The 20,189-nt window shown below is 46.5% G+C and overlaps 1 protein-coding gene across 1 annotated transcript in view; it reads left to right on the top strand.

Moving 5' to 3' along the window:
* The window catches only part of LOC125073561 (prolow-density lipoprotein receptor-related protein 1-like), a 58,364-nt gene that overhangs the window by 13,418 nt on the left and 24,757 nt on the right, over window positions 1-20,189 (top strand). The window contains exons 2-27 of the mRNA XM_047684423.1: window positions 1,046-1,189; window positions 1,371-1,502; window positions 4,281-4,427; window positions 5,476-5,586; window positions 5,669-5,797; window positions 5,868-6,009; window positions 6,627-6,742; window positions 6,819-6,858; window positions 7,188-7,274; window positions 7,353-7,531; window positions 7,607-7,744; window positions 7,858-8,041; window positions 8,114-8,211; window positions 8,347-8,436; window positions 8,503-8,662; window positions 9,431-9,451; window positions 9,539-9,627; window positions 9,700-9,783; window positions 9,872-10,036; window positions 18,026-18,197; window positions 18,280-18,355; window positions 18,432-18,669; window positions 18,758-19,000; window positions 19,081-19,281; window positions 19,371-19,486; window positions 19,568-20,183. Of these exons, the coding sequence (XP_047540379.1) occupies window positions 1,046-1,189; window positions 1,371-1,502; window positions 4,281-4,427; window positions 5,476-5,586; window positions 5,669-5,797; window positions 5,868-6,009; window positions 6,627-6,742; window positions 6,819-6,858; window positions 7,188-7,274; window positions 7,353-7,531; window positions 7,607-7,744; window positions 7,858-8,041; window positions 8,114-8,211; window positions 8,347-8,436; window positions 8,503-8,662; window positions 9,431-9,451; window positions 9,539-9,627; window positions 9,700-9,783; window positions 9,872-10,036; window positions 18,026-18,197; window positions 18,280-18,355; window positions 18,432-18,669; window positions 18,758-19,000; window positions 19,081-19,281; window positions 19,371-19,486; window positions 19,568-20,183 (3,918 nt within the window). The remainder of the gene's footprint in view (window positions 1-1,045; window positions 1,190-1,370; window positions 1,503-4,280; window positions 4,428-5,475; window positions 5,587-5,668; window positions 5,798-5,867; window positions 6,010-6,626; window positions 6,743-6,818; window positions 6,859-7,187; window positions 7,275-7,352; window positions 7,532-7,606; window positions 7,745-7,857; window positions 8,042-8,113; window positions 8,212-8,346; window positions 8,437-8,502; window positions 8,663-9,430; window positions 9,452-9,538; window positions 9,628-9,699; window positions 9,784-9,871; window positions 10,037-18,025; window positions 18,198-18,279; window positions 18,356-18,431; window positions 18,670-18,757; window positions 19,001-19,080; window positions 19,282-19,370; window positions 19,487-19,567; window positions 20,184-20,189) is intronic.

Raw genomic sequence — 20,189 nt, 5'->3', positions numbered from 1 at the left:
TGTTTTTGTTATTTTACTATCTTCTGTGCACTTTCTCACAACTGGCACTGGAAGATGTTTCATCTGTTTGCCGTCCCACGACCTAAGTAGAGCAAAGTTTTTTATAGTTTCCACTATAGTATAATTATAGTAATAAGTCGATTATGCGAGCGTAATGTAAAATTTTATAAAATAATTTTTTTTATTTGTAAAGCTTGTTAGTGCGATTTTTGGACCAGCTCCATCGTTGATCTTCTCGATACTGAAAATTTTAATTTATATATAGAGGAATAAACGGGAAATATTTAAGTATTCCTTGAACATCGCTGACCCTCCGCGCAGAAGATAACTTGCTTTACTATGTGATTGTCACTCGTTATTGCTTACATTGTACACGTAATATCAGAATTGTCAAGTATGCGTACACAAAATAATCGAACTATTTATCTTGATTTGCTTGTTTGCTTGTTGTGTATCTATATATGCCTCGTTGGCGGCCTTGTGGCCACCCAGAGTCCGGAAGTTGTAAGTGCGGGCAATCCCGCGCCTCGGACAGTACGTAAAGCCGTTGGTCTATCTGACCGCGTCGGACTTACTGTTCCATCGTATTGTGAGAGTAAAAGAATAGAAAATACTCCTGTGCTTGCACACACACTTGCACAGTATAAAATGTCACAGAAATTGTCGTAAGCGTGATTCAGGCAAAACACATTTAACATAAAACTGAAGAAGATATTTAAATATAATTTTCAAGTTCTAGATATTTTGTTTCATTGCTCCACTGTTCATAATGAGTAATAAAGTTGTCAGATCCAATTCATTTTACAACTTGTTATGTGAACACGAATGCCATCTATTTATCTGCGCATGCATCTATCATCACCATAAACACTTTGTATAAAATTATGTTGATATATAATAAAAATTATGAACCAACTCATCTTTGTATATGTACGTTGTATTATATTAAACTTCTCTTTACTTCTTTTTTAAAACTCGTTATAGGGTTTATTCAAATAATGACCGTTTATAGGCATGAAATATAAATGTATGTCGACGGTTCCAGGAGTGCCCGGCGAGGAGCTGTCGGGCGGCGTGCAGTGCAGCGCTGAGCAGTTCGCGTGCGCGGATTCGTCGCGCTGCGTGCCCGCCGCCTGGCGCTGCGACATGCGCCCGCAGTGTCCCGACGCTTCCGACGAGATCGGCTGCAGTACGTGCCGTACCCTTTCCGAATATACATTTCAATATAATACCTACGAAAGAGTACTGATACGATGCCGCCTTCGGCTTCAATATCACCACATTAGATAGTCCATTATCATAAGCCTTTATGTATAATTTCTGTTTGTATTCGTCGCCGTGTGTTGTATAAATCGGTTGTTCCTGCGCAGCGTACAACATGACGTGCGGCGCGGGGCAGTTCCGCTGCGCGCGCAGCGGGCTGTGCATCGCCGCGAGCTGGCGCTGCGACGGCGACGCGGACTGCGGGCCGCACGACGCTTCCGACGAGGACCCCTACATGTGTAACTACACGACCAATCCTTACAATATTAAACTAATGTTTCCAAACGTAGCGTTGGATTTTCATTTGAACCAGTCTCTGCGGCAGATAGAACACTAATATGATGCAGCATATCTGAGCAATTATTTTTTAGTAGAAATTTTATATTGGCATATACATACATATTGGCCTATAACAGTTAGTGTACAAAATTGTTTGCATAAAAATACAATAAGGACATATACATAAAACTTCAAAAGTTCGTGTAATAGAGAAAATACGAGCTTAGCACTTCGTGGTTACATTACATGTTACAGTATCTGGAGAATGCGACATGCACCAGAATATTGTCGCTGCCAAACCGTCCATAGACAATGGCGCTGTAAGCAATATTAACCATTCCTTACATCGTCAATGCGCCACCAACCTAGGGAACCAAGATGTTATATCCCTTGTGCCTGTAGTGACACTGGCTCACTGACCCTTCAAGCCGGAACACAACAATACTGACTAATGTTGTTTGGCGGTGAAATATCTGACGAGTGGGTGGTACCTACCCCGACGGACTTGCACAAAGCCCTACCACCAATGATTTAAGAAAACTGATGCTAACAAAGCTAAATTACACACCGCATAAGTTGGCGTAGGAAACGAAATTATGATTTCAGATTCAAATTAAAAATCAATAATCAATATAATCCACTTCGGCTCTTATTATCATTGAACGATGATTTTACAACACAAATTAAATTGAAAGCTATCACCGGCTCGGGGTGTAGACTACCGAGAACAGCCGACGAAACCTCAGTAATTAATGTATTTTATCATTCATATTATTAAAACCATAAATCCTATTGTGTAATAATCATATATCCTTAAATTTTAACATCCTGTATGAAAATGTCTCAAAATCAAAATATTCTTTGTTCAAGTAGGCTCATAGAAGCATTTTTATGCGCTTTTCAATCGACATGTTACAGTGTTCAATTAAATGTAAAGCTACCACTACCAGTTCGGAAAGTAGATTCTTCCGAGAGAAACCGGGAAAAAACTCAGTAGCTACTCTTATTCACCTTTTAATTACAGAATATGGCAATAAAGTATCATTAAGTTTGTAAATATCCTGCCTAGAAATAAACAAATACTTTTTAATCCTTAATGTACAATCTTGTATTGAGTAATACGCCTTATTTATCAATGTATTTTTTATGAGATTTAAGTTTCTTAATAGGACAAGTTAAAAATAAATTTGGAATGTTATTATGAAACGAATACTGGCCCCCATAAAGGATGGATTAATTTTGCGAAGTCGGAAACTATTAGTTCACCTTTCCTCCTCGTGTCAATGCAATGATTGGCACCGTTTATTTCCAAATGATCTATATTGTTGTGCATTGTTTTCAATTGTCATCTATTATCTATATTTTACTGAATAATATTCGTTACTATTTTTTAACGGGGGCTTCAATTTACATTACTATTGGTCGATTTAAGATGATGAGACTCTTTGGTAGAATCGAACTGAAGTTGGTGTTTCATATTTATCTTTACTTCTCCTGTTAATACACTGTCTCTCTAAATCGATATTGCTGTGGTATATTTTACGCCATCGTAAGCATTCCATTGATAACATTTCGATAAAAGCATTCCGAAGAGAGCAAGAAAACTTAAATATTACAAATAACGTAGTAGCATAATGCAAGATATGATGCTATGAAAGCAACCAACATGTACTAATCGAGTATCAGTAGTCTGTGAGTTGTCTTACTGTCTAGCGGGTAAGGGCCTGGCTCCTGAGCCGTAGAAGTAAAATATGACAAATGAGATTTATATTCGAGAGATATCCACTGTTCATCATATGCTAATAAGATTTTGTTTATTATGTTTACATTGAGTAAATAGATTTTGTTTTTGTCATTTAAAAATAAATTATTTGATGTTAATCAATCCTATTTCAACGATCGTTTACGTTGTCGTAATTAGTGTTTTTGAAGATAAAACAGTAGTAGTGTACCATAAAATATCACAAATAAATGGAATAGAAAAGATGAATATCTCAGTTATAAAAACTTGTTGTGTTTTTGGATTCGGATATGAAGCAATGATATCGAGAGCTTAAAAACACTTAATGCTCAAAAATCGAATGCTTAAGAATGACGCCATATACCGATGGTACTCTGTAATTTCTCTCCTGAATCTTATATGTGACTAAGCAACGCTGGTCTCGTTAGTCGTGGAGCAAACCCTAGTTGAGCTTCCTATGAAAAATACCATTTATAGCGAAATTCATATCTTGAAAATGCATATTTTAATTTTATTTAATAAATCTTCTACTTCGAGTTTTGAGAATAATTCTGTAAAAGTTGAAAATTTACTTTTTTCTGATGCTAAGGTAACAGATAAAAACATTAAGTTATTCTTCATATTTATTAATTTTATATTTCTATGGACAACTCTCATAATATAGATACCTGAGACTGTTCCTATCTGGTAGGGTCGCAGATTTCCTAACCCGTCCCAGTGATTAAAACACCACGATGTAATTTCACATCTCAAATAGATAGACTAGTGAGTTTAATATGTTCTTTATTTTTGTATTTTTATACATCTTTTTAATTGTGCCGTGTCCTAAATAAACATTTCTTTCTTTCTTTCTGCCTTTTGAACTTATATTCCGAGTAGGTAGTCTTACAATTCCTTAAACCCTGTAAAGCGGCGCTTCAGGAGCGCTCGCCGGAGAAGCCATCGAGCCCGGCACGTAGACGCCAGCCACTAATAGAGCCCGATGTGTCGTCCGTAGGTGAGAAAGACTTCAAGTGCTGGGGCAAGTGGGCGCGCTGCGCCACGCCGGAGCACGGCCAGTTCACCTGCGTGCCCGTGTACCACTTCTGCGACGGCGAGCGCCACTGCCTCGACGGCAGCGACGAGTGGGACATCTGCGACAACTGTGGGTGCCGGCCCGAGGGCGGCTTGTGTTCAAGCATTCCAAATAATCAAAGCTGTCCCCGTATTGTTTGAAAATAATGCAAGCTCAAAGAGAAAGCTCACTTCTCATAAAAAAACGCATAGGTGTATCATAAGTATATTTCGAACACCAATTTCAAAATTATTATATAAAAAAACAAAGAGGCTTTTTAAAGTAGTGACAGTTTAAATGTTAAAAAAATTAACTTTGGTTAATGTTCTAAATTCAAGTATTTTTAGAGGCATTTTGTTTTGCATAATGAGTAATACTGCATTGCAAATTTATCAGGCGGCACTTCTTATTGGCCATTCCAACCAGAAATATCGACCTCACTATAGCGACTTGCTGATATAATCAAAGCTTTTGCTTAGGCACCTACGAAAGTCTTCGACGTAGCGGCGATATATAAGTGCAGAAAGCCGACCAAAGAACCGCACCTCCCCGACATGTCAACGATCTCGCACTCAATACAGAAATACATAACATTCACCTCTTCATTATCTGTATACTTTCCTTTCGATCGTGTTTTGGGCGGGAAAAAATTTTTTTTTATCTGTAACAGGCGACCCACAGATGATTGGATTAGCTCGTGAGAAAAATGAACCGGCTTTTACTGTAGCCAATTCAATCGTTGACGCGATTCCCGTTAATTTCAGATAATCGGCTGACTTTTTGACGAACCCCGTTCCACTAATATCCTTGTCGAGTCAGTTACAATTCCTAGTTTATCTTTGATTGTGCGCTAATAAAGTAAAGTTAAATCAATATGTCGGCGGACGACATCGCCGACTAAATCTGGTTTCCTACGTGGGCCGGTTTTAATTTTTTCACTACATCTACATCACACACACCTCTGTTGATATTTTATATTTCTCGTATGTCAAATGAACCGACACTTTGTAAATCTTCAACAGTGTTTGTTAAGGTTTTATTATTTATCATGTTTTGCGCCTTTGTAATGAGAAGTGATAAGAAGATATTTCGTAATGAAATTTACTTTTGTCATAAACATTTGACCCGTGTGTCTCAGTCACCGAGGCGTCGTGCGCGCCGCTCGGCTGCAGCACGTGCCGGCCCACGCACGAGGGCGTGGCGTGCTACTGCCAGCCCGGCTACGAGCCGCGCGACGGGCTCTGCGTCGGTCAGTACCCCTGCGCAGCGCCCGCCCCGCCCCGCCCCGCCCCGCCGGCTGACCCCCTGACCCCGACCGCCCTTCGTTGCAGACAGCGACGAGTGCGAGTGGGAGGGCGCGTGCTCGCAGCGCTGCAGCAACCTGCCCGGCTCGTACGCGTGCGCCTGCGCCGACGGCTACGTGCTGCGCGACGACAGGCGCTCCTGCGCCGCCGTCAACGGTACCGCCCCGTCGCGACCCGTGGCCTCGGGCCGCCGTTCCCCTCCCGACTGACCGTCCGTCGTCCGCAGAGCCGGCGGGCGCGCCGCTGTCGCTGGTGGTGGCGACGCAGAGCGGGCTGGAGCGCGTGTGGCCGGAGGGCGCTTCGGCGCAGGCCAACCGCTCGCTCGACGCGCTCGGGGTCAAAGCCTTGGACCTGCACTACTCCAACCGGTAGGCGATTGGCACACGTAGGGAGGACAAATGACATTGTTTAAGAAGAGCTGTTCCTGCCTCAGTTGTCGAGCGACCTCTCGTAGGACCGAATTGATCTCTATGAAAAAAAGCATTTGTACCGAAATGGACGAGAACAACATCTCGTCCATTTAAAATGATTTAAAAACTGTTTTACTCCGACTGTTTACATTATTTATAGAAGGGAGCTAGATAATTTTATTATAAGAAATCTTACCCTCGAGTTAGCGATAGCGATAAGGAGTGCCCACTCGTTGCCACAGTATAGAAGAATCAGTATGTATGCATGTAGTGTGACATCTTTTTAGGGTCTGTAAATAGTTCCAGAGCTATAACTTTTTAATCAATATTAGTATGTCATTTAGTTATCAGCTCGACCGTTGCCTAGTTTAGTCTAGGACTTATCCCACCGCACTGCTCCAATGCGGATTGGTGGATATTAAGAAATTATTGTAGAGTTAATATTCCATTAATATTATTAATCACTCGCTACAAACAAAAATAAATATTTTTAGATAACGCCGTCAACGTAATATTTATGTTTTGCTTTCTTATCATATATATTTTCTCTCACGTCGGCGTGGTATTACTTTCAGATCCATTTGCTACGTCCACCATAACATGAGTCGCTCGTCGCTAGTCTGCGTGGACGCGGACAACTTCAACAACCGCACCGTCATGGCGGCGCCCGACCTGTTCCCCGACCTCAACTGTGAGCATCCCGCCCCCGGCGGCCCCCTCCCCCCACGTAACCGTGCGCTCACGTTCACGCGTTTCCGTTCGCGCAGCGATCTCCCACCTGGCCATCGACTGGATATCCAACGCCTGGTACTTCGCGGACGAGGCGCGCGAGGTGGTGTACGCGTGCGACGCCTCGCTGCGCTTCTGCCGCATCCTGCTGGACTCCGGCCTGAGCAAGCTGCGCGGCCTGGCGCTCGACCCCGCCGCCGGGTGAGTGACCTCCCGGCCCCCGCCCCGCCCCCCGCGCCGGGGCCCGCCTGACCGCGAGTGTCCGCAGGGCGCTGTTCTGGAGCGCGTGGGGCGCGGCGGCGCCGGGCGTGGCGCGCGCCGAGCTGGGCGGCGGCGGCGTGCGCGTGCTGGCCGCGCTCAAGCTGGTGTACCCGGGCGCGCTGGTCGTGGACCCCGCGGCGCGCCTGCTGTACTGGGCCGACGCCTACCTGGAGAGCGTCGAGCGCTGCGACTACGACGGCGGCCGCCGCCTCACCGTGCGCCGCGGATACGTCGTTAGTAGTCCCCGTAGGGGTGCGGGGGGGGCGTTCGGCGCGAGCGACCGGAGCTTGATGTGCTCTCGTCTTCCGCAGACGCAAAAACTTCAACACATTTCCGTACTGGAGAGTACGCTGTATCTGCCGATCTGGAGCAACAGCAGCGTGGCGGCCGTGTCGCGCTACAGTCGCGAGCGCCGCCGCAGCTCGATACCGCTGCGGGCGCGACCGCTCGCCGCGCTCGTCTACCATCGACAGCGACAGCCTCTCGGTCGGTATCGCCCCATCTTCGTAAACGATCGGATCACTCTCGTACGAGATGACTGATTGAGCGGACTCGTCTTGTGTAGTGTCGCACCCGTGCGCGACGAACAAAGGCGGCTGCGCGCACGTGTGCGTGACGGCCTACCGCGGGGACGCGCGCACGCCGCACGCGCAGTGTCTCTGCAAGCACGGGTATCGCCTCGTCGGCCACGGCGACTGCGAGCGTGAGTACATTCACGTGCAGCTTAAAAAAGAGGAGTGGAGAGAGGATGTCTGACACGGGAACTTGCGAGGGGAAGGCTCCCTCGTGATGTTGATGTACTCTCGCATATCTCAGGCGTGGAGGCGGAGAGCTACCTGGTGGTGTCGCGCGGCTCGCCGGCGCTGGTGGGCGGGCTGGTGCTGGCGGGGCGCGGCGCGGCGCTCGACGAGCCCTTCGCGCCCGCCGCGCACGCCGCGCGCCCCACCGTGGCCGACGTGGACGTGGACGGCGCGCGCCTCTACTACTGCGACGTGCACAGGTGCGCCTCCCCCCGCGCGGCCCCGTGGGTGGGACGACGTCCGACTAACTGACCCGTCGTCGCCTCCGGCAGATACGAGATCGTCCGCCAAAAACTCGACGGCAGCGAGCGAGAGGTCTTCGTGGGAGACGACGTCGACAACTGCGAGGGACTCGCCATAGACTGGATGGGTGAGCGTCACTCGTAACCGCTCACATTCGTCGAAATGTCGCGCGCGATCGACTCTAGACTTCGGTGTGAACCGGACGACTCTGGTCCGCAGGGCGCAACGCGTACTGGACGGACGACGCGCTGGGGCAGGTGAGCGTGGCGCGGCTGGACTCGCCGGCGCGGCGCGTGCTGCTGCGGGACCCGCACTTCAACCCGCGCTCCATCGCGCTCGACCCCGCCAACGGGTACGCCCCGCCCCTCCCGCTCGGCCCCCCCGCCGGCGCGCTCTCACGGTGCGCTCGTGCCCGCAGGGTCATGTACTGGTCGGTGTGGGCGAGCGCGCTGGCCGCTCGCGGACGCATCGAGACGGCGGCGATGGACGCGTCCCGGCGCCGCACGCTGCTGGACTCCGACCTTCACTGGCCCAACGGGCTGGTGCTGGACTTGCCGCGCCGATACCTCTACTGGTCAGTCTGGGCCCTCCTTTCGGCTGCCGGCGTTAAGTAGCGAGAGTTCCTAATTTCTCGAACTAATAACGAATTCCTAATGACGCACGACTTTGCCTTCACTCTAACGTGCGTCCTGCGTCAGGTGCGACACCTACCTCAATAAGATCGAGCGCGTCCGAGTGTCGGCGGCGGGCGACCTGGCGCCGGGAGCTGCGCGCGAGCTGGTGGCGCAGCAGACGCCCGACTTCCCGCTCTCGAAGCCGTACGGGCTGGCGCTCTACGAAGGTATCGCAGTCGTTCGGTCGCAGAGAAATACCTTTCGCACACGTGCTGGAGTGACGCTAACGAGTGTACCGCGCGTAGACAGCGTGCTGTGGAGCGAGCACGGCACGGGGCTGGTGCGGCGCCTGCTGCAGAACGGCTCGGCCGACACGCTGCGCGCCTTCCCGCCGCCGCTCTACGACGTGCGCCTCGTGTCCCGCGCCGCCCGCGCAGGTGAGGTGCCCGCCGCACGGTGTACCACGCGGTGCTTTATTTTCTTGCTGCGACTTACATCTAGTAACACGTCCCTGTGATTTAACAATTATGGAAACCGGAATGGTTTGCGATCCATATGCGTAGGCAAAAATATATGCTCCCACGACAACGGCGGCTGCGCCGAGCTGTGCCTCGCCACGGGCGCGGGGGCGCGGCGCTGCGCGTGCGCGGCGGGCCGCCAGCTCGCGGCCGACGAGCGCGCCTGCGAGCCGGCCCGCGGGCCCGTGCGCGCCGACAGCGCGTGCCCCGACAGACACTTCCACTGCGGCCACGGGTAGGCGCGATCCGTTTCACTTTTATCCCGCCGGAGATTCGTTAAAACATCGCAATGAACCCTCTCCGCCCGTCCGCTCCTCGGCAGACGCTGCATCGACTCGTCGTTCCTCTGCGACGGCGACGCGGACTGCCCCGACGGCGCCGACGAGAACGCGGCCGTCGGCGGGCCCTGCGGTAACTCGTCGCTCGCACGCACGCGTACGGTTCTCGCGCGATCGACGCTCTGACGGATGGTTCACCTTTCAGCCAACGTGACGTGCAACGGGGACGAGTTCCTGCAGTGCGGCACGCGATGCATCCCGAAGAGCTGGGTGTGCGACGGACTGAAAGGTGACGGCTAGCGGCTAACGGCTAGCGGTTAACGGCTAGCGGCTAACGAGTGACGAGTGACGAGTGACGAGTGCGTGTGTGCGTGCAGACTGCGCGGACGGCGCGGACGAGGCGGCGGGCGCGTGCGCGCGCGCGGCGTGCGGCGCGGCGCAGTTCGCGTGCGCGCGCTCGCGGCGCTGCCTGCCCGCCGCGTGGCGCTGCGACGGCACGCCCGACTGCGGCCGCCGCGACGACTCCGACGAGGCGGGCTGCGGTGAGGCTCGCTTTACCTTGTTGTAGGCCGTTGTGTGCCGTTGCGATGCGAGCGCTCGTGTGGAATATGTGATAGGCTCAGTAGAATGTCGGAGTGGAGTGATTTCCTCGTGGAACGTAGGAGAGCATTGATTTAAGGTTAAAGTTAGAGAGATGAAAGTTTTGATGATATGAATGTGGAAAATCGGTGGACGGGGGTAAATTTGAGGATGGGAAGTTTATCCGGGAATTCTTCATATAGATGGTATAAATATGTCCGTTAGGGTGTCCCTTAAATTTCAACTTCGATATATTTTTCGATAGGATTGCGAAGTAATAAACATAATATTTTCCTTATCGGACTGCCTAGCCATCTTATAAAAGTTGCAAAATTACCATCCAATCGAAAAGTTCAAGCAGTCTTATTGTACGATATTCGCGAAGTTAAGCTGACTGTCAGTAAAGTGCAAATCTTGTGTTTAGGTAGTGCTTTATATTTTAGGAAAAAGCAAGAATTCTGACGAAAGCATTTCTGACCTGAAAAAAAAAAACAAAAAGAGTTAGAACTGATGTCAGAACACCTGAACTTTTCGCAGTTTTAGGTCTATTGATTAAGCATAAGTGTATACGTAATTAATGTACATATTTCATCTTGTAAATACTAGATCGCGTTATGTCAAATTGTAGATAATTCTGAATCGCGATGGCAAGATTCGCTAATTGTTTGCATATAGCATTTATAAATTTTTTGATTAAACATGGTTACCAGTGGCACCTAATAGTTTTAATAGTAAAACGTTAGTGTTGTGGAGCATCCTTAGGATCGACTGAGCTAGTTGTTCATGGTCCTTCGAGCCGGATAGTGTCTCATCAGACATAACCAGGAGGAAAGTGCAAGTCTTCGGATACGGAGCAAGGTGGATCGCCGTTACAAACGCAAGTGGGACGGCTGAACCTCTGCTTCTGCTGGCGAGTACCTAGGAGCGGTACTGTCAAGAAGGCATCGACGTAGTTGCCTAGGACCTAACTGAGACCCAGTGAAGTCAACGCGCTACGAGCTACCGGGAGTGAGTGGTGGTCATCGGAGCCCTACTACTCCAAGGGGAAGCAGGAAGTTTGGAATTCACACCAATGTATTGTGGATAGAGTGACGTAAATATAAAAAGTGAAACTGTGAGTACATTTAAAATTACATTAATTTGAAAAAAGAAGATATTAACTCAGAAAATATTTTATTAATTTACTTAGTATTTTTAGTATTCTTAGTATTTAATAAATTTAGAAAAATTGTATATTTGACTTAGAATAATTTTACAAAAATTTAAAGTACGGGGAATCCATGTTCGATTTCAGTTTGAGCTATTACTAAAACATTTAGAAATAATTTATTTTTAGCTTATTAAAATGGAGTCTCTAATCAACTTTCAATATGATTTATGTTCGCGTATGTGTAAATCAAGGTTAAATTTTAAGAAAAGCCCTAAAGACCGGTTAACAAAGGCTTATATAGAAGGAAGGTTAGAGGCTATTGATCAATTGTGGCTTGAATTCTTATGTGGTCATAAGGATTTAATGAGAAATTACGAACCTAAAACTTTAAATACTTCAAATTATGTAATGTCTGACAAATATAATGAAACTGAGGAAATTTATTTGGAATACAAATGTGAATTAAAGTCTAAGTTGGTAGAGTTTAATATGACACAATGTGGAAGTGGAGCTGACAATGTAAGCACAAGAGCTGCTCAGGTAAAATTACCCAAAATTAATATTCCTACCTTTTCAGGAGTTTACTCAGAATGGGCTTCTTTTAAAGATCTTTTCAAATCCTTAATAATTCAAAATGTATCTTTAGACAATGTACAAAAGTTACATTATTTGAAGGGACATCTTGCGGGTGAAGCGGAGCAACTCTTGAGGCATATGCCAATTCAAGAGTCTAATTTTGAAAGGTGCTGGCAGTTACTAGAGGAAAGGTATAACAATAAAAAATACATCTGCCACCACGTTTTAAAACGACTCTTTAGCCAAAAGAATATGTCATTCGAGTCGGCGAATGCATTAAAAGATCTAGTTAACACCACTAATGATTGTTTAGTTACTCTCAAAAATCTAGGTATAGATGTAAATAGCTGGGATGTTTTAATAATTCATATCCTTACTCTGAAGCTGGATCCAGAGTCTCGACGTCAATGGGAGTTTAGTGTATCATCAAATATTTCGTCAGACGAACTTCCCACCTATACCCAATTTAAAGATTTTTTAACAAATAGATTTCGCGCTATCGAGTTTTTGGGCCCGGTTTCAAAACCAGAAAACAAATTTCAAAATAATTGTAAAGTAAAAACATTTCATGTTGCAAGTTCTGTAACATGTCCGTTATGTTCGGAAGGTCATAAATTAAGTAAATGTAAAATGTTCCATAATGAAACTGTTGAATATCGTCGTAAATTTGTTTATGACAATAATGTTTGCTTCAATTGTTTGGGAAGCAATCACTCTGCCAAAGAGTGTCGGACACCTGTTAGGTGTAGTATTTGCAAGCGGACTCATCATTCGCTATTGCATCCTAAGGATGCTAATTCATCTGAGGAAAACAAGACTGAGTGTGTTGTTAATTCTTCAGAAGGTGCCACAACCTCATCTTCGAATGCCTCTCCATCATCCTTTATGGTGTCTTGTGTTGCTGCCGGTAAGAAACAACAACAAGTGCTACTTGCCACGGCTTTAGTCAAGGCTATATGTAGGAATGGTAATGAGTACAGCATTCGGGCGCTCCTAGACCAGGGGTCGCAGGCTTCATTTGTAACCGAATCTACCGTACAATATTTGGGTTTAAAGAAAACTGTTTTTACTAGTCAGATAACAGGGCTGGGAGGAAATAAGGCAATAGTCTCTAAGACTATGGTCACAAGTCTAAGACTATGGAAACAAAAATCCAGCATGTTTACAGAGGAAGAAAGGCTTTGCGAACAACTTTTCACTCAGACCACCAAACGAGATTCCAATGGGCGGTATATAGTTCGGCTTCCTTTCAAAAATGGATATCCCGAAGTCACAGGATCTAGAGACATAGCCGAAAAACGTCTTAAATCGCTAGAAGTCAAGTTCAGCAAGGACCCGATTCTGAAAACAAAATATCACGAGGTAATAAGTGAATATCTTAAGCTGGATCACATGGAAGAAGTACCACCAGAAGATATAAATGATCCTAGGGCTATATACTTACCACATCACGCCGTTGTCAGAAATGATAAAGAAACTACGAAGGTCAGAATTGTTTACGATGCATCCTGCAAAGGCAAAAACAACCTATCACTCAATGATCAGTTGTTCGTTGGACCTACCTTGCAGCCAGAGTTGCGGCATATAATCATGCAGTGGAGGTGTTCACCAATTTGTATGTCAGCTGACATCGTAAAGATGTATCGGCAAGTTAAAGTGGAAAGGCAAGATGCAGATTGTCAGAGAATACTGTGGAGAAATAATAAAAACGAGCCTATAAAATATTATAGGCATACTCGAGTTACTTTTGGCACATCTTCTGCTCCATATCTAGCAGTAAAGGCTCTTCAAAAAGTTGCTCATGATCATAGTACTGATTATCCGTTGGCAGTCGAAAGAGTGTTCAACGATTTTTATGTAGATGATCTTATGACGGGAGTTCAAACCTGCGAAGAAGGTAAACAAGTATTTGTGGAAATGAACGAACTATTGGGAAAAGCAGGGTTTTCATTACAAAAGTGGAATAGCAATGATGATAGCCTAGTAATGGAGATGAATCAAAAGGAAAATAGGCAAAATGATATAAAGGAAGAAATAAAAATAAAAGAAAATAAAATAACAAAAATTTTGGGACTTACTTGGAACCGCAGTGATGACACCTTCCGCTATGCAGTAAGCCTTCCTCATTTGCAGCAACCTATAACGAAAAGAAAAATTATATCTGATATTTCACGACTCTACGATCCACTTGGGTGGGTAGGGCCAAGCATTATCATAGCAAAGGTAATGATACAAAAGCTGTGGTTGGCAGGATTGGATTGGGATGAGGAAATTCCAGAAAATTTATTACAAGAATGGTTAACTTACCGTGAAGAACAGATTGTATTAGGTAATATTCGCTTACCAAGGTGGGTTGGGACAAAGTCAAATGATAATCTAGTTGAATTACACGGATTTTGCGACGCATCCAAAACAGCATATGCAGCAGCGGTGTACGTCCGTGTGATTGATTCTAAAGGAAAGGTCAACACGTCTTTGGTTACTGCTAAAACAAAGGTGGCACCAGTAAAGCAGGTCTCAATACCTCGTTTAGAATTGTGTGGAGCTGTTTTGCTTACAAGGTTGATAATCGAAGTTGCAAGAGTCATGAAAATTGAAAAACACAATCTTCATGCGTGGACCGACTCCACAATTGTACTTGCGTGGCTAAATAGTCACCCAAGCAGATGGAATGTTTTTGTAGCAAATCGAGTGTCTGAAATATTAAGTAGCTTAGATCCGCAGACGTGGTGTCATGTGACTTCGAAGGAAAATCCAGCTGATTATGCATCTCGAGGAATTAAACCATCTGATCTGGTGAATAATGAGTTATGGTTTCGTGGGCCGAAATTCATTTCTTGTGAACCGATTATTTATCATAAACCAAAACATTTAGAAACTGAATTAGAAACTGTAAAAGTGCATCATGCTACTGAAGAGGACTTGGGCTGGACTAAGTTTTCGTCCCTTACCAGAACGATCAGGGTAGTCGCTTATTGTAGGCGATTTATAAATAACATGTCATATCAGCAATTTTAATAAAGAAATAAGCATTATAAAAGAGAAAAAGAACTTACCTAAGACCTGCAAAATCCGGATGTTGAACCCATTTTTAGACAACGAGGGCATATTAAGAGTGGGAGGAAGGCTGAAATTTTCGTCGTTAACTTTCGACAGGAAACACCCTATCTTAATTCCAAAGGAGTCTCATTTGGCGCAACTTATAATAGCCGATGCTCATAGACAGACGCTGCATGGTGGGCCACAAATAACATTAAGTTATATACAGTCAAAATACTGGATATTAGGAGTTAAACAGCTTGTTAAATCGTATTATCGCAAATGTGTAATATGTGTTAAAAACTCTGCCGTTACCAAACAGCCTTTAATGGGTCAGGTACCAGGTTTCAAAAATTGCGGCGTAGATTACGCAGGTCCAATCCTAATAAGAACAAACAAGGGTAGAGGTCATAAATCGCACAAAGGATATATTTGTTTATTCGTTTGTATGGCAACACGGGCTATACATTTAGAGTTAGTAAGTGATCTTATATCCGAAGCGTTTCTACAAGCATTCAAAAGATTCGTGGCAAGACGTGGCCAGTGTACGCATCTATGGAGTGACAACGGAACGAACTTTACTGGAGCGTCAATCGAGTTAAAGAAATGTGGCATATTTGAGAAAAAACATATGGGAGAAGTCGCTGAATCATTAGCACACAATAACTGCGAATTACATTTTATACCGCCTCACTCACCTAACTTTGGAGGACTGTGGGAGGCCGGTATTAAATCGGTAAAATATCACCTGAAACGAGTTATTGGGAACTCAACATTAACTTTTGAAGAGATGACCACAGTGTTAACACAAGTGGAGGCGTGTCTTAATTCTCGACCAATGTCAAGTATCAGCGACGATGTTAATGATTTTGAAGTGCTAGCACCTGGACATTTCCTAATCGGAGAGCCTTTATTGACTGCACCGGATTACAATTTTGAAGAACTATATAACAAGTCTGAGAAGATGGCAACACACTCAAAGAATGTTGCAAACCTTTTGGCGAAAGTGGTCAAAAGAGTATTTAAATCGGTTCTTACAACGCTATAAATGGGCTGTTAATAATAATCCTCAAACTAATATCGGGGATATCGTTATAGTAAAGGAGGATAATTTACCTCCATGTCGCTGGCTTTATGGTAGAGTCATAGCTACTCATTCTGGTGCAGACAATATTGTCAGAGTAGTTAGTCTTAAAACTAAAAATGGAACATTAAAAAGACCAATATCTAAGTTGTGTTTCTTGCCTGTAACAAAGAACTAAAATTCTAACATTATTATTTTTATTAGTTCTGTATGTTTTATTATTAAATATTATTATTAACATATGTTATGTTAAAGGACAAAGTTGCACTTTGCCCTTGGGGGGCGATGTATGTATACGTAATTAATGTACATATTTCACATCTTGTAAATACTAGATGGCGTTATGTCAAATTGTAGATAATTCTGAATCGCGATGGCAAGATTCGCTAATTGTTTGCATATAGCATTTATAAATTTTTTGATTAAACATGGTTACCAGTGGCACCTAATAGTTTTAATAGTAAAACGTTAGTGTTGTGGAGCATCCTTAGGATCGACTGAGCTAGTTGTTCAATAAGAGACTCCGTTTATATTCTTCATTCGGTCTTAGAAGCGCTTATTCTGACCAGAAATTAGTAAATCCTAGGTTCAGAGAATTATTATGAAGATATAAAAATCCAGGACAGAAGCAATAAAAACTGACTTTCAGAAAAATGTACCTGACGAAGTCACAGACTGGGATGGGATTGATGGGATTAAAAAACACATTATCTCTACAAGATATGAATGATAAAGAAGAGGTGTCTTAGTATTTGTTGATTCACAGGAAGGATATATATTAATTTAATTGTACTTTATTGACAAAAGTACTACAATTTAAATGGTGGAAAAGACTAACTATTCAGTTTCTTGTCGGTTCTTCTTGGTAAACTTCCGAACCAGTGGCAGCACGACGATTCAAAAGTGCTATTATGAGCTTACTTAAATAAAGAATAAAATAGAAGAATCATTTTGATTTGTTTTGTTAAACCTTGGCTCAAATGCACTGAGGCGACTAATCCTCCTATCCAAAATGTGTGCAAGCAAGTGCAAGTGTAAGCTAATTTAGCCATCACTCATGGTATTTATGTGAAGAGGCAGTCACTTTATCACTTTTTTAAGATGAAGATAATAACAGATGAAAGTGATTACCAATTTAAACAGGGATAAAAACTCAGATTTTAGCAAACGCTAAGTTTCATCCAAGGAAGAACTGACCTAAAAATTTTTGAATAAGCTAATTTTTTGTGCGTTTTTTACATTACTTGATGTAGGTATTTACTTTTGTTATTTAAATTGTTATTTCTTTAAAATGCTAGATGATTTTGTATCGGAAAAGATCAAACATTTCTTTCTCGACTACAGATCGACGATAGTTTTCTTCTTGGTATGATAATGCTACTTTTTTGGAAACTAAAAGGAGAATAAGTCGTTTGATCGTTTTAAATGACACTACTGAAAGGACGGTCAAATTAATGTAAGATTTTAACGAAATTATTACAGTTGAAAAACAGTACAAACAATTCTTATTGTAATGTGTCGAGGAACATAAAAGTTTTTATGCAGACTGGAAAAAACTACACTAAAGATCAGTTATCTCTGGCGGATTATTTTTAGTTTATGTTTTTAACTAAGGAAATAATGTTTATCTTATTTTATTTCAATTCTTATTCACTTCATTTGTTGTATTTATATATAATTTGATATATATGTTACTTTTATTGCAAACAAAACTATTAGGTAAATAAATGACTTTTAATAAACTCTGTAGCGTGGTCGGCACGGGCTGCGATCATGTTAAAAAGATGAAATTTCATATTTAAGTATGTTTTAACATTTATAAAAAAAATAGAGGGTATGCATTTCGAAATTTAAAAAAAAATTTTTTTTGGTCATATAAGGGACACCCTAATATCCGTGTTTAGGATTGTGTTTATTAGAGTTTTTTAAACATCTATAGGGGTGGATATGGGCATGTTTGTATGTAAGTCCTTCTTAAAGTTACGAATAAAGAAATTTGTCATTACGTTTATGAGTAAAATAATTCTTATGGTGGTTTTCAAATAATGAAATTGTTCTTAAACAATTGATTAACTTCGGAACTTCCGGCCGCGACGTGTGCAGAGAGCGAGACGTGCGGCAGCGGATCGTTTCGCTGCGCCAACGGGGCGTGCGTGCCGTGGGAGTTCTACTGCGACGGACACGCCGACTGTGCGGACGCCAGCGACGAGCGCGCGTGCCCCGCCAGCCCCGCGCCGCCCGCGCCCCGCCGCCCCGCGCACGCGCACTCGCACGGGTACGCCGCGCCGTGGCGCCGCCTCGCTCGTGGCCGCTACGAATTTCGCTACGAATCCAACTAAAGCTTCATTTCCTTGCAGCCGGAACGAAACCGATAAACTCGGACTCTGCGAGGACCACGAGTTTCAGTGCGACAACAGGGAATGTATACGAAAGGTCGGTCGTCGAACGCCAGGGGTCTCTTCGTTGTGGTCGTTTGGATGGTTGAGATGTAAGCTGTCGTAACGTTTAGGAGTTCCGGTGCGATTCTCGCGTCGACTGTCTCGACGGGTCCGACGAGTGGAATTGCGAAACCATACAGACCACTCCCGCGACCACCACCACCACCGTCTCCACCTCCGTCAGCGGCGAGACAGAGTGCGTCGCGCCGGCGATGCGCTGCGACAATGGCAGCCGCTGCGTGCCGCTGCAGCAGCTCTGCGACGGCGCCCGAGACTGCGCCGACGGCGCGGACGAGGCCGACCGCTGCGGTGAGTGCGCTAGAGTGCGCTAGAGTGCGCGAGAGTCGCGCGTCGTGCCCTCCCGCACCCGCACCGTACTACAGCTGGCGGCCCGCAGGCGAGCCCATGTGCGCGGTGACGGCGTGCTCGCACGGCTGCCACGCCACGCCGCGCGGGCCGGCGTGCTCGTGCCCCGCGACGCTGCACCTGCAGCCCGACGGCTTCTCGTGCGCGCCGCAGCACCCGTGCGCCGGCTGGGGCGTGTGCAGCCAGACGTGCCAGCCGCACCGGGAGCGCTACCGGTGCACCTGCTACGAGGGATACCGGCTGGCCGACGACGGGTTCACGTGCAAGAGCACAGGTTCGCTTCCTACCACTTTTAGAATGTCCCATTCGAAAATCGCTACACCCGAGCCTTACAGTGACCTCGTAACGTCGCAGACCCCACGCGGCCGCTGCTGGTGTACAGCAACCGGCACGAGGTGCGCGGGGTGGAGCTGTCGTCGCTGACCTCGCGGGCGCTCGTGTCGTCGCTCAAGAACACCATCGCGCTGGACTGGTGTCGCACGCAGGCCGGCCTGCAGCTCTACTGGACCGACGTGCTCGACGACAACATCTACCGCGGCACGCTCTCGGGCGACGGTGCGTGCGACCGGTCACAGTTTACGGGTCGACCGAGTCAGCCTTCCTTTCATCGTTCTCACGCTCGACTACTCTCGTTCTCCCCACAGCCGTGACCGGTATAGAAGTGGTAGTCCAGCAGGGCCTCTCCACGGCGGAGGGACTGGCGGTCGACTGGGTCGCCGGCAACCTTTACTGGGTGGAGAGCAGCCTGCATCAGATCGAGGTCGGTTTCGCGCGGAGCATATCGCTCTTCGTCGTCAAACTCCGGCTCAAATACACTCGTGTGCTACCTATACACACGCAGGTGGCGCGCCTCGACGGCAAGTATCGGCGGACCCTCATCGCCGGCGACATGGACAGCCCGCGAGCCATCGCCGTGGACCCCGGAGTGGGCTACCTGTTCTGGAGCGACTGGGAGGCGTCGGCGCCGCGCATCGAGCGCGCGTCGCTGGCGGGGCGGCGGCGGCGCGAGCTGCTGCGCGTGGGCGCGTGGCCCAACGGGCTGGCGCTGGACCTGCCGGCGCGCCGCGTGTACTGGGTGGACGCGCGCGCCGACTCCGTGCACACGGCGGACTACGAGGGCCGCGACCGCCGCGACGTGCTGCGCCGCCACCCCGCGCTGTCGCACCCCTTCGCCGTCACCGTGTTCGAGTCGCACGTCTACTGGACCGACTGGCGCACCAACAGCGTCGTGCGCGCCAACAAGTGGAACGGCACCGGCGTGGCCGTCGTGCAGCGGACGCTCACGCAGCCCTTCGACGTCAAGGTCATCCACCCGAGCCGGCAGCCGCCGAGCGCCACCAACCCGTGCGTGAACAACGGCAACTGCTCGCACCTCTGCCTCATCGACGGGCCCGCGGAGCGCGTGTGCGCGTGCCCGCACCTCATGCGCCTCGCCCGAGACAACCTCGCTTGCGAAGGTGGGG

Source organism: Vanessa atalanta, chromosome 24, assembly GCF_905147765.1.
Source record: "Vanessa atalanta chromosome 24, ilVanAtal1.2, whole genome shotgun sequence".
Classification (NCBI taxonomy): Eukaryota; Metazoa; Arthropoda; class Insecta; order Lepidoptera; family Nymphalidae; genus Vanessa; species Vanessa atalanta.
The sequence above is the reverse complement of the archived record's forward strand: the minus strand, read 5'-3'. Positions and strand labels throughout refer to the sequence as shown.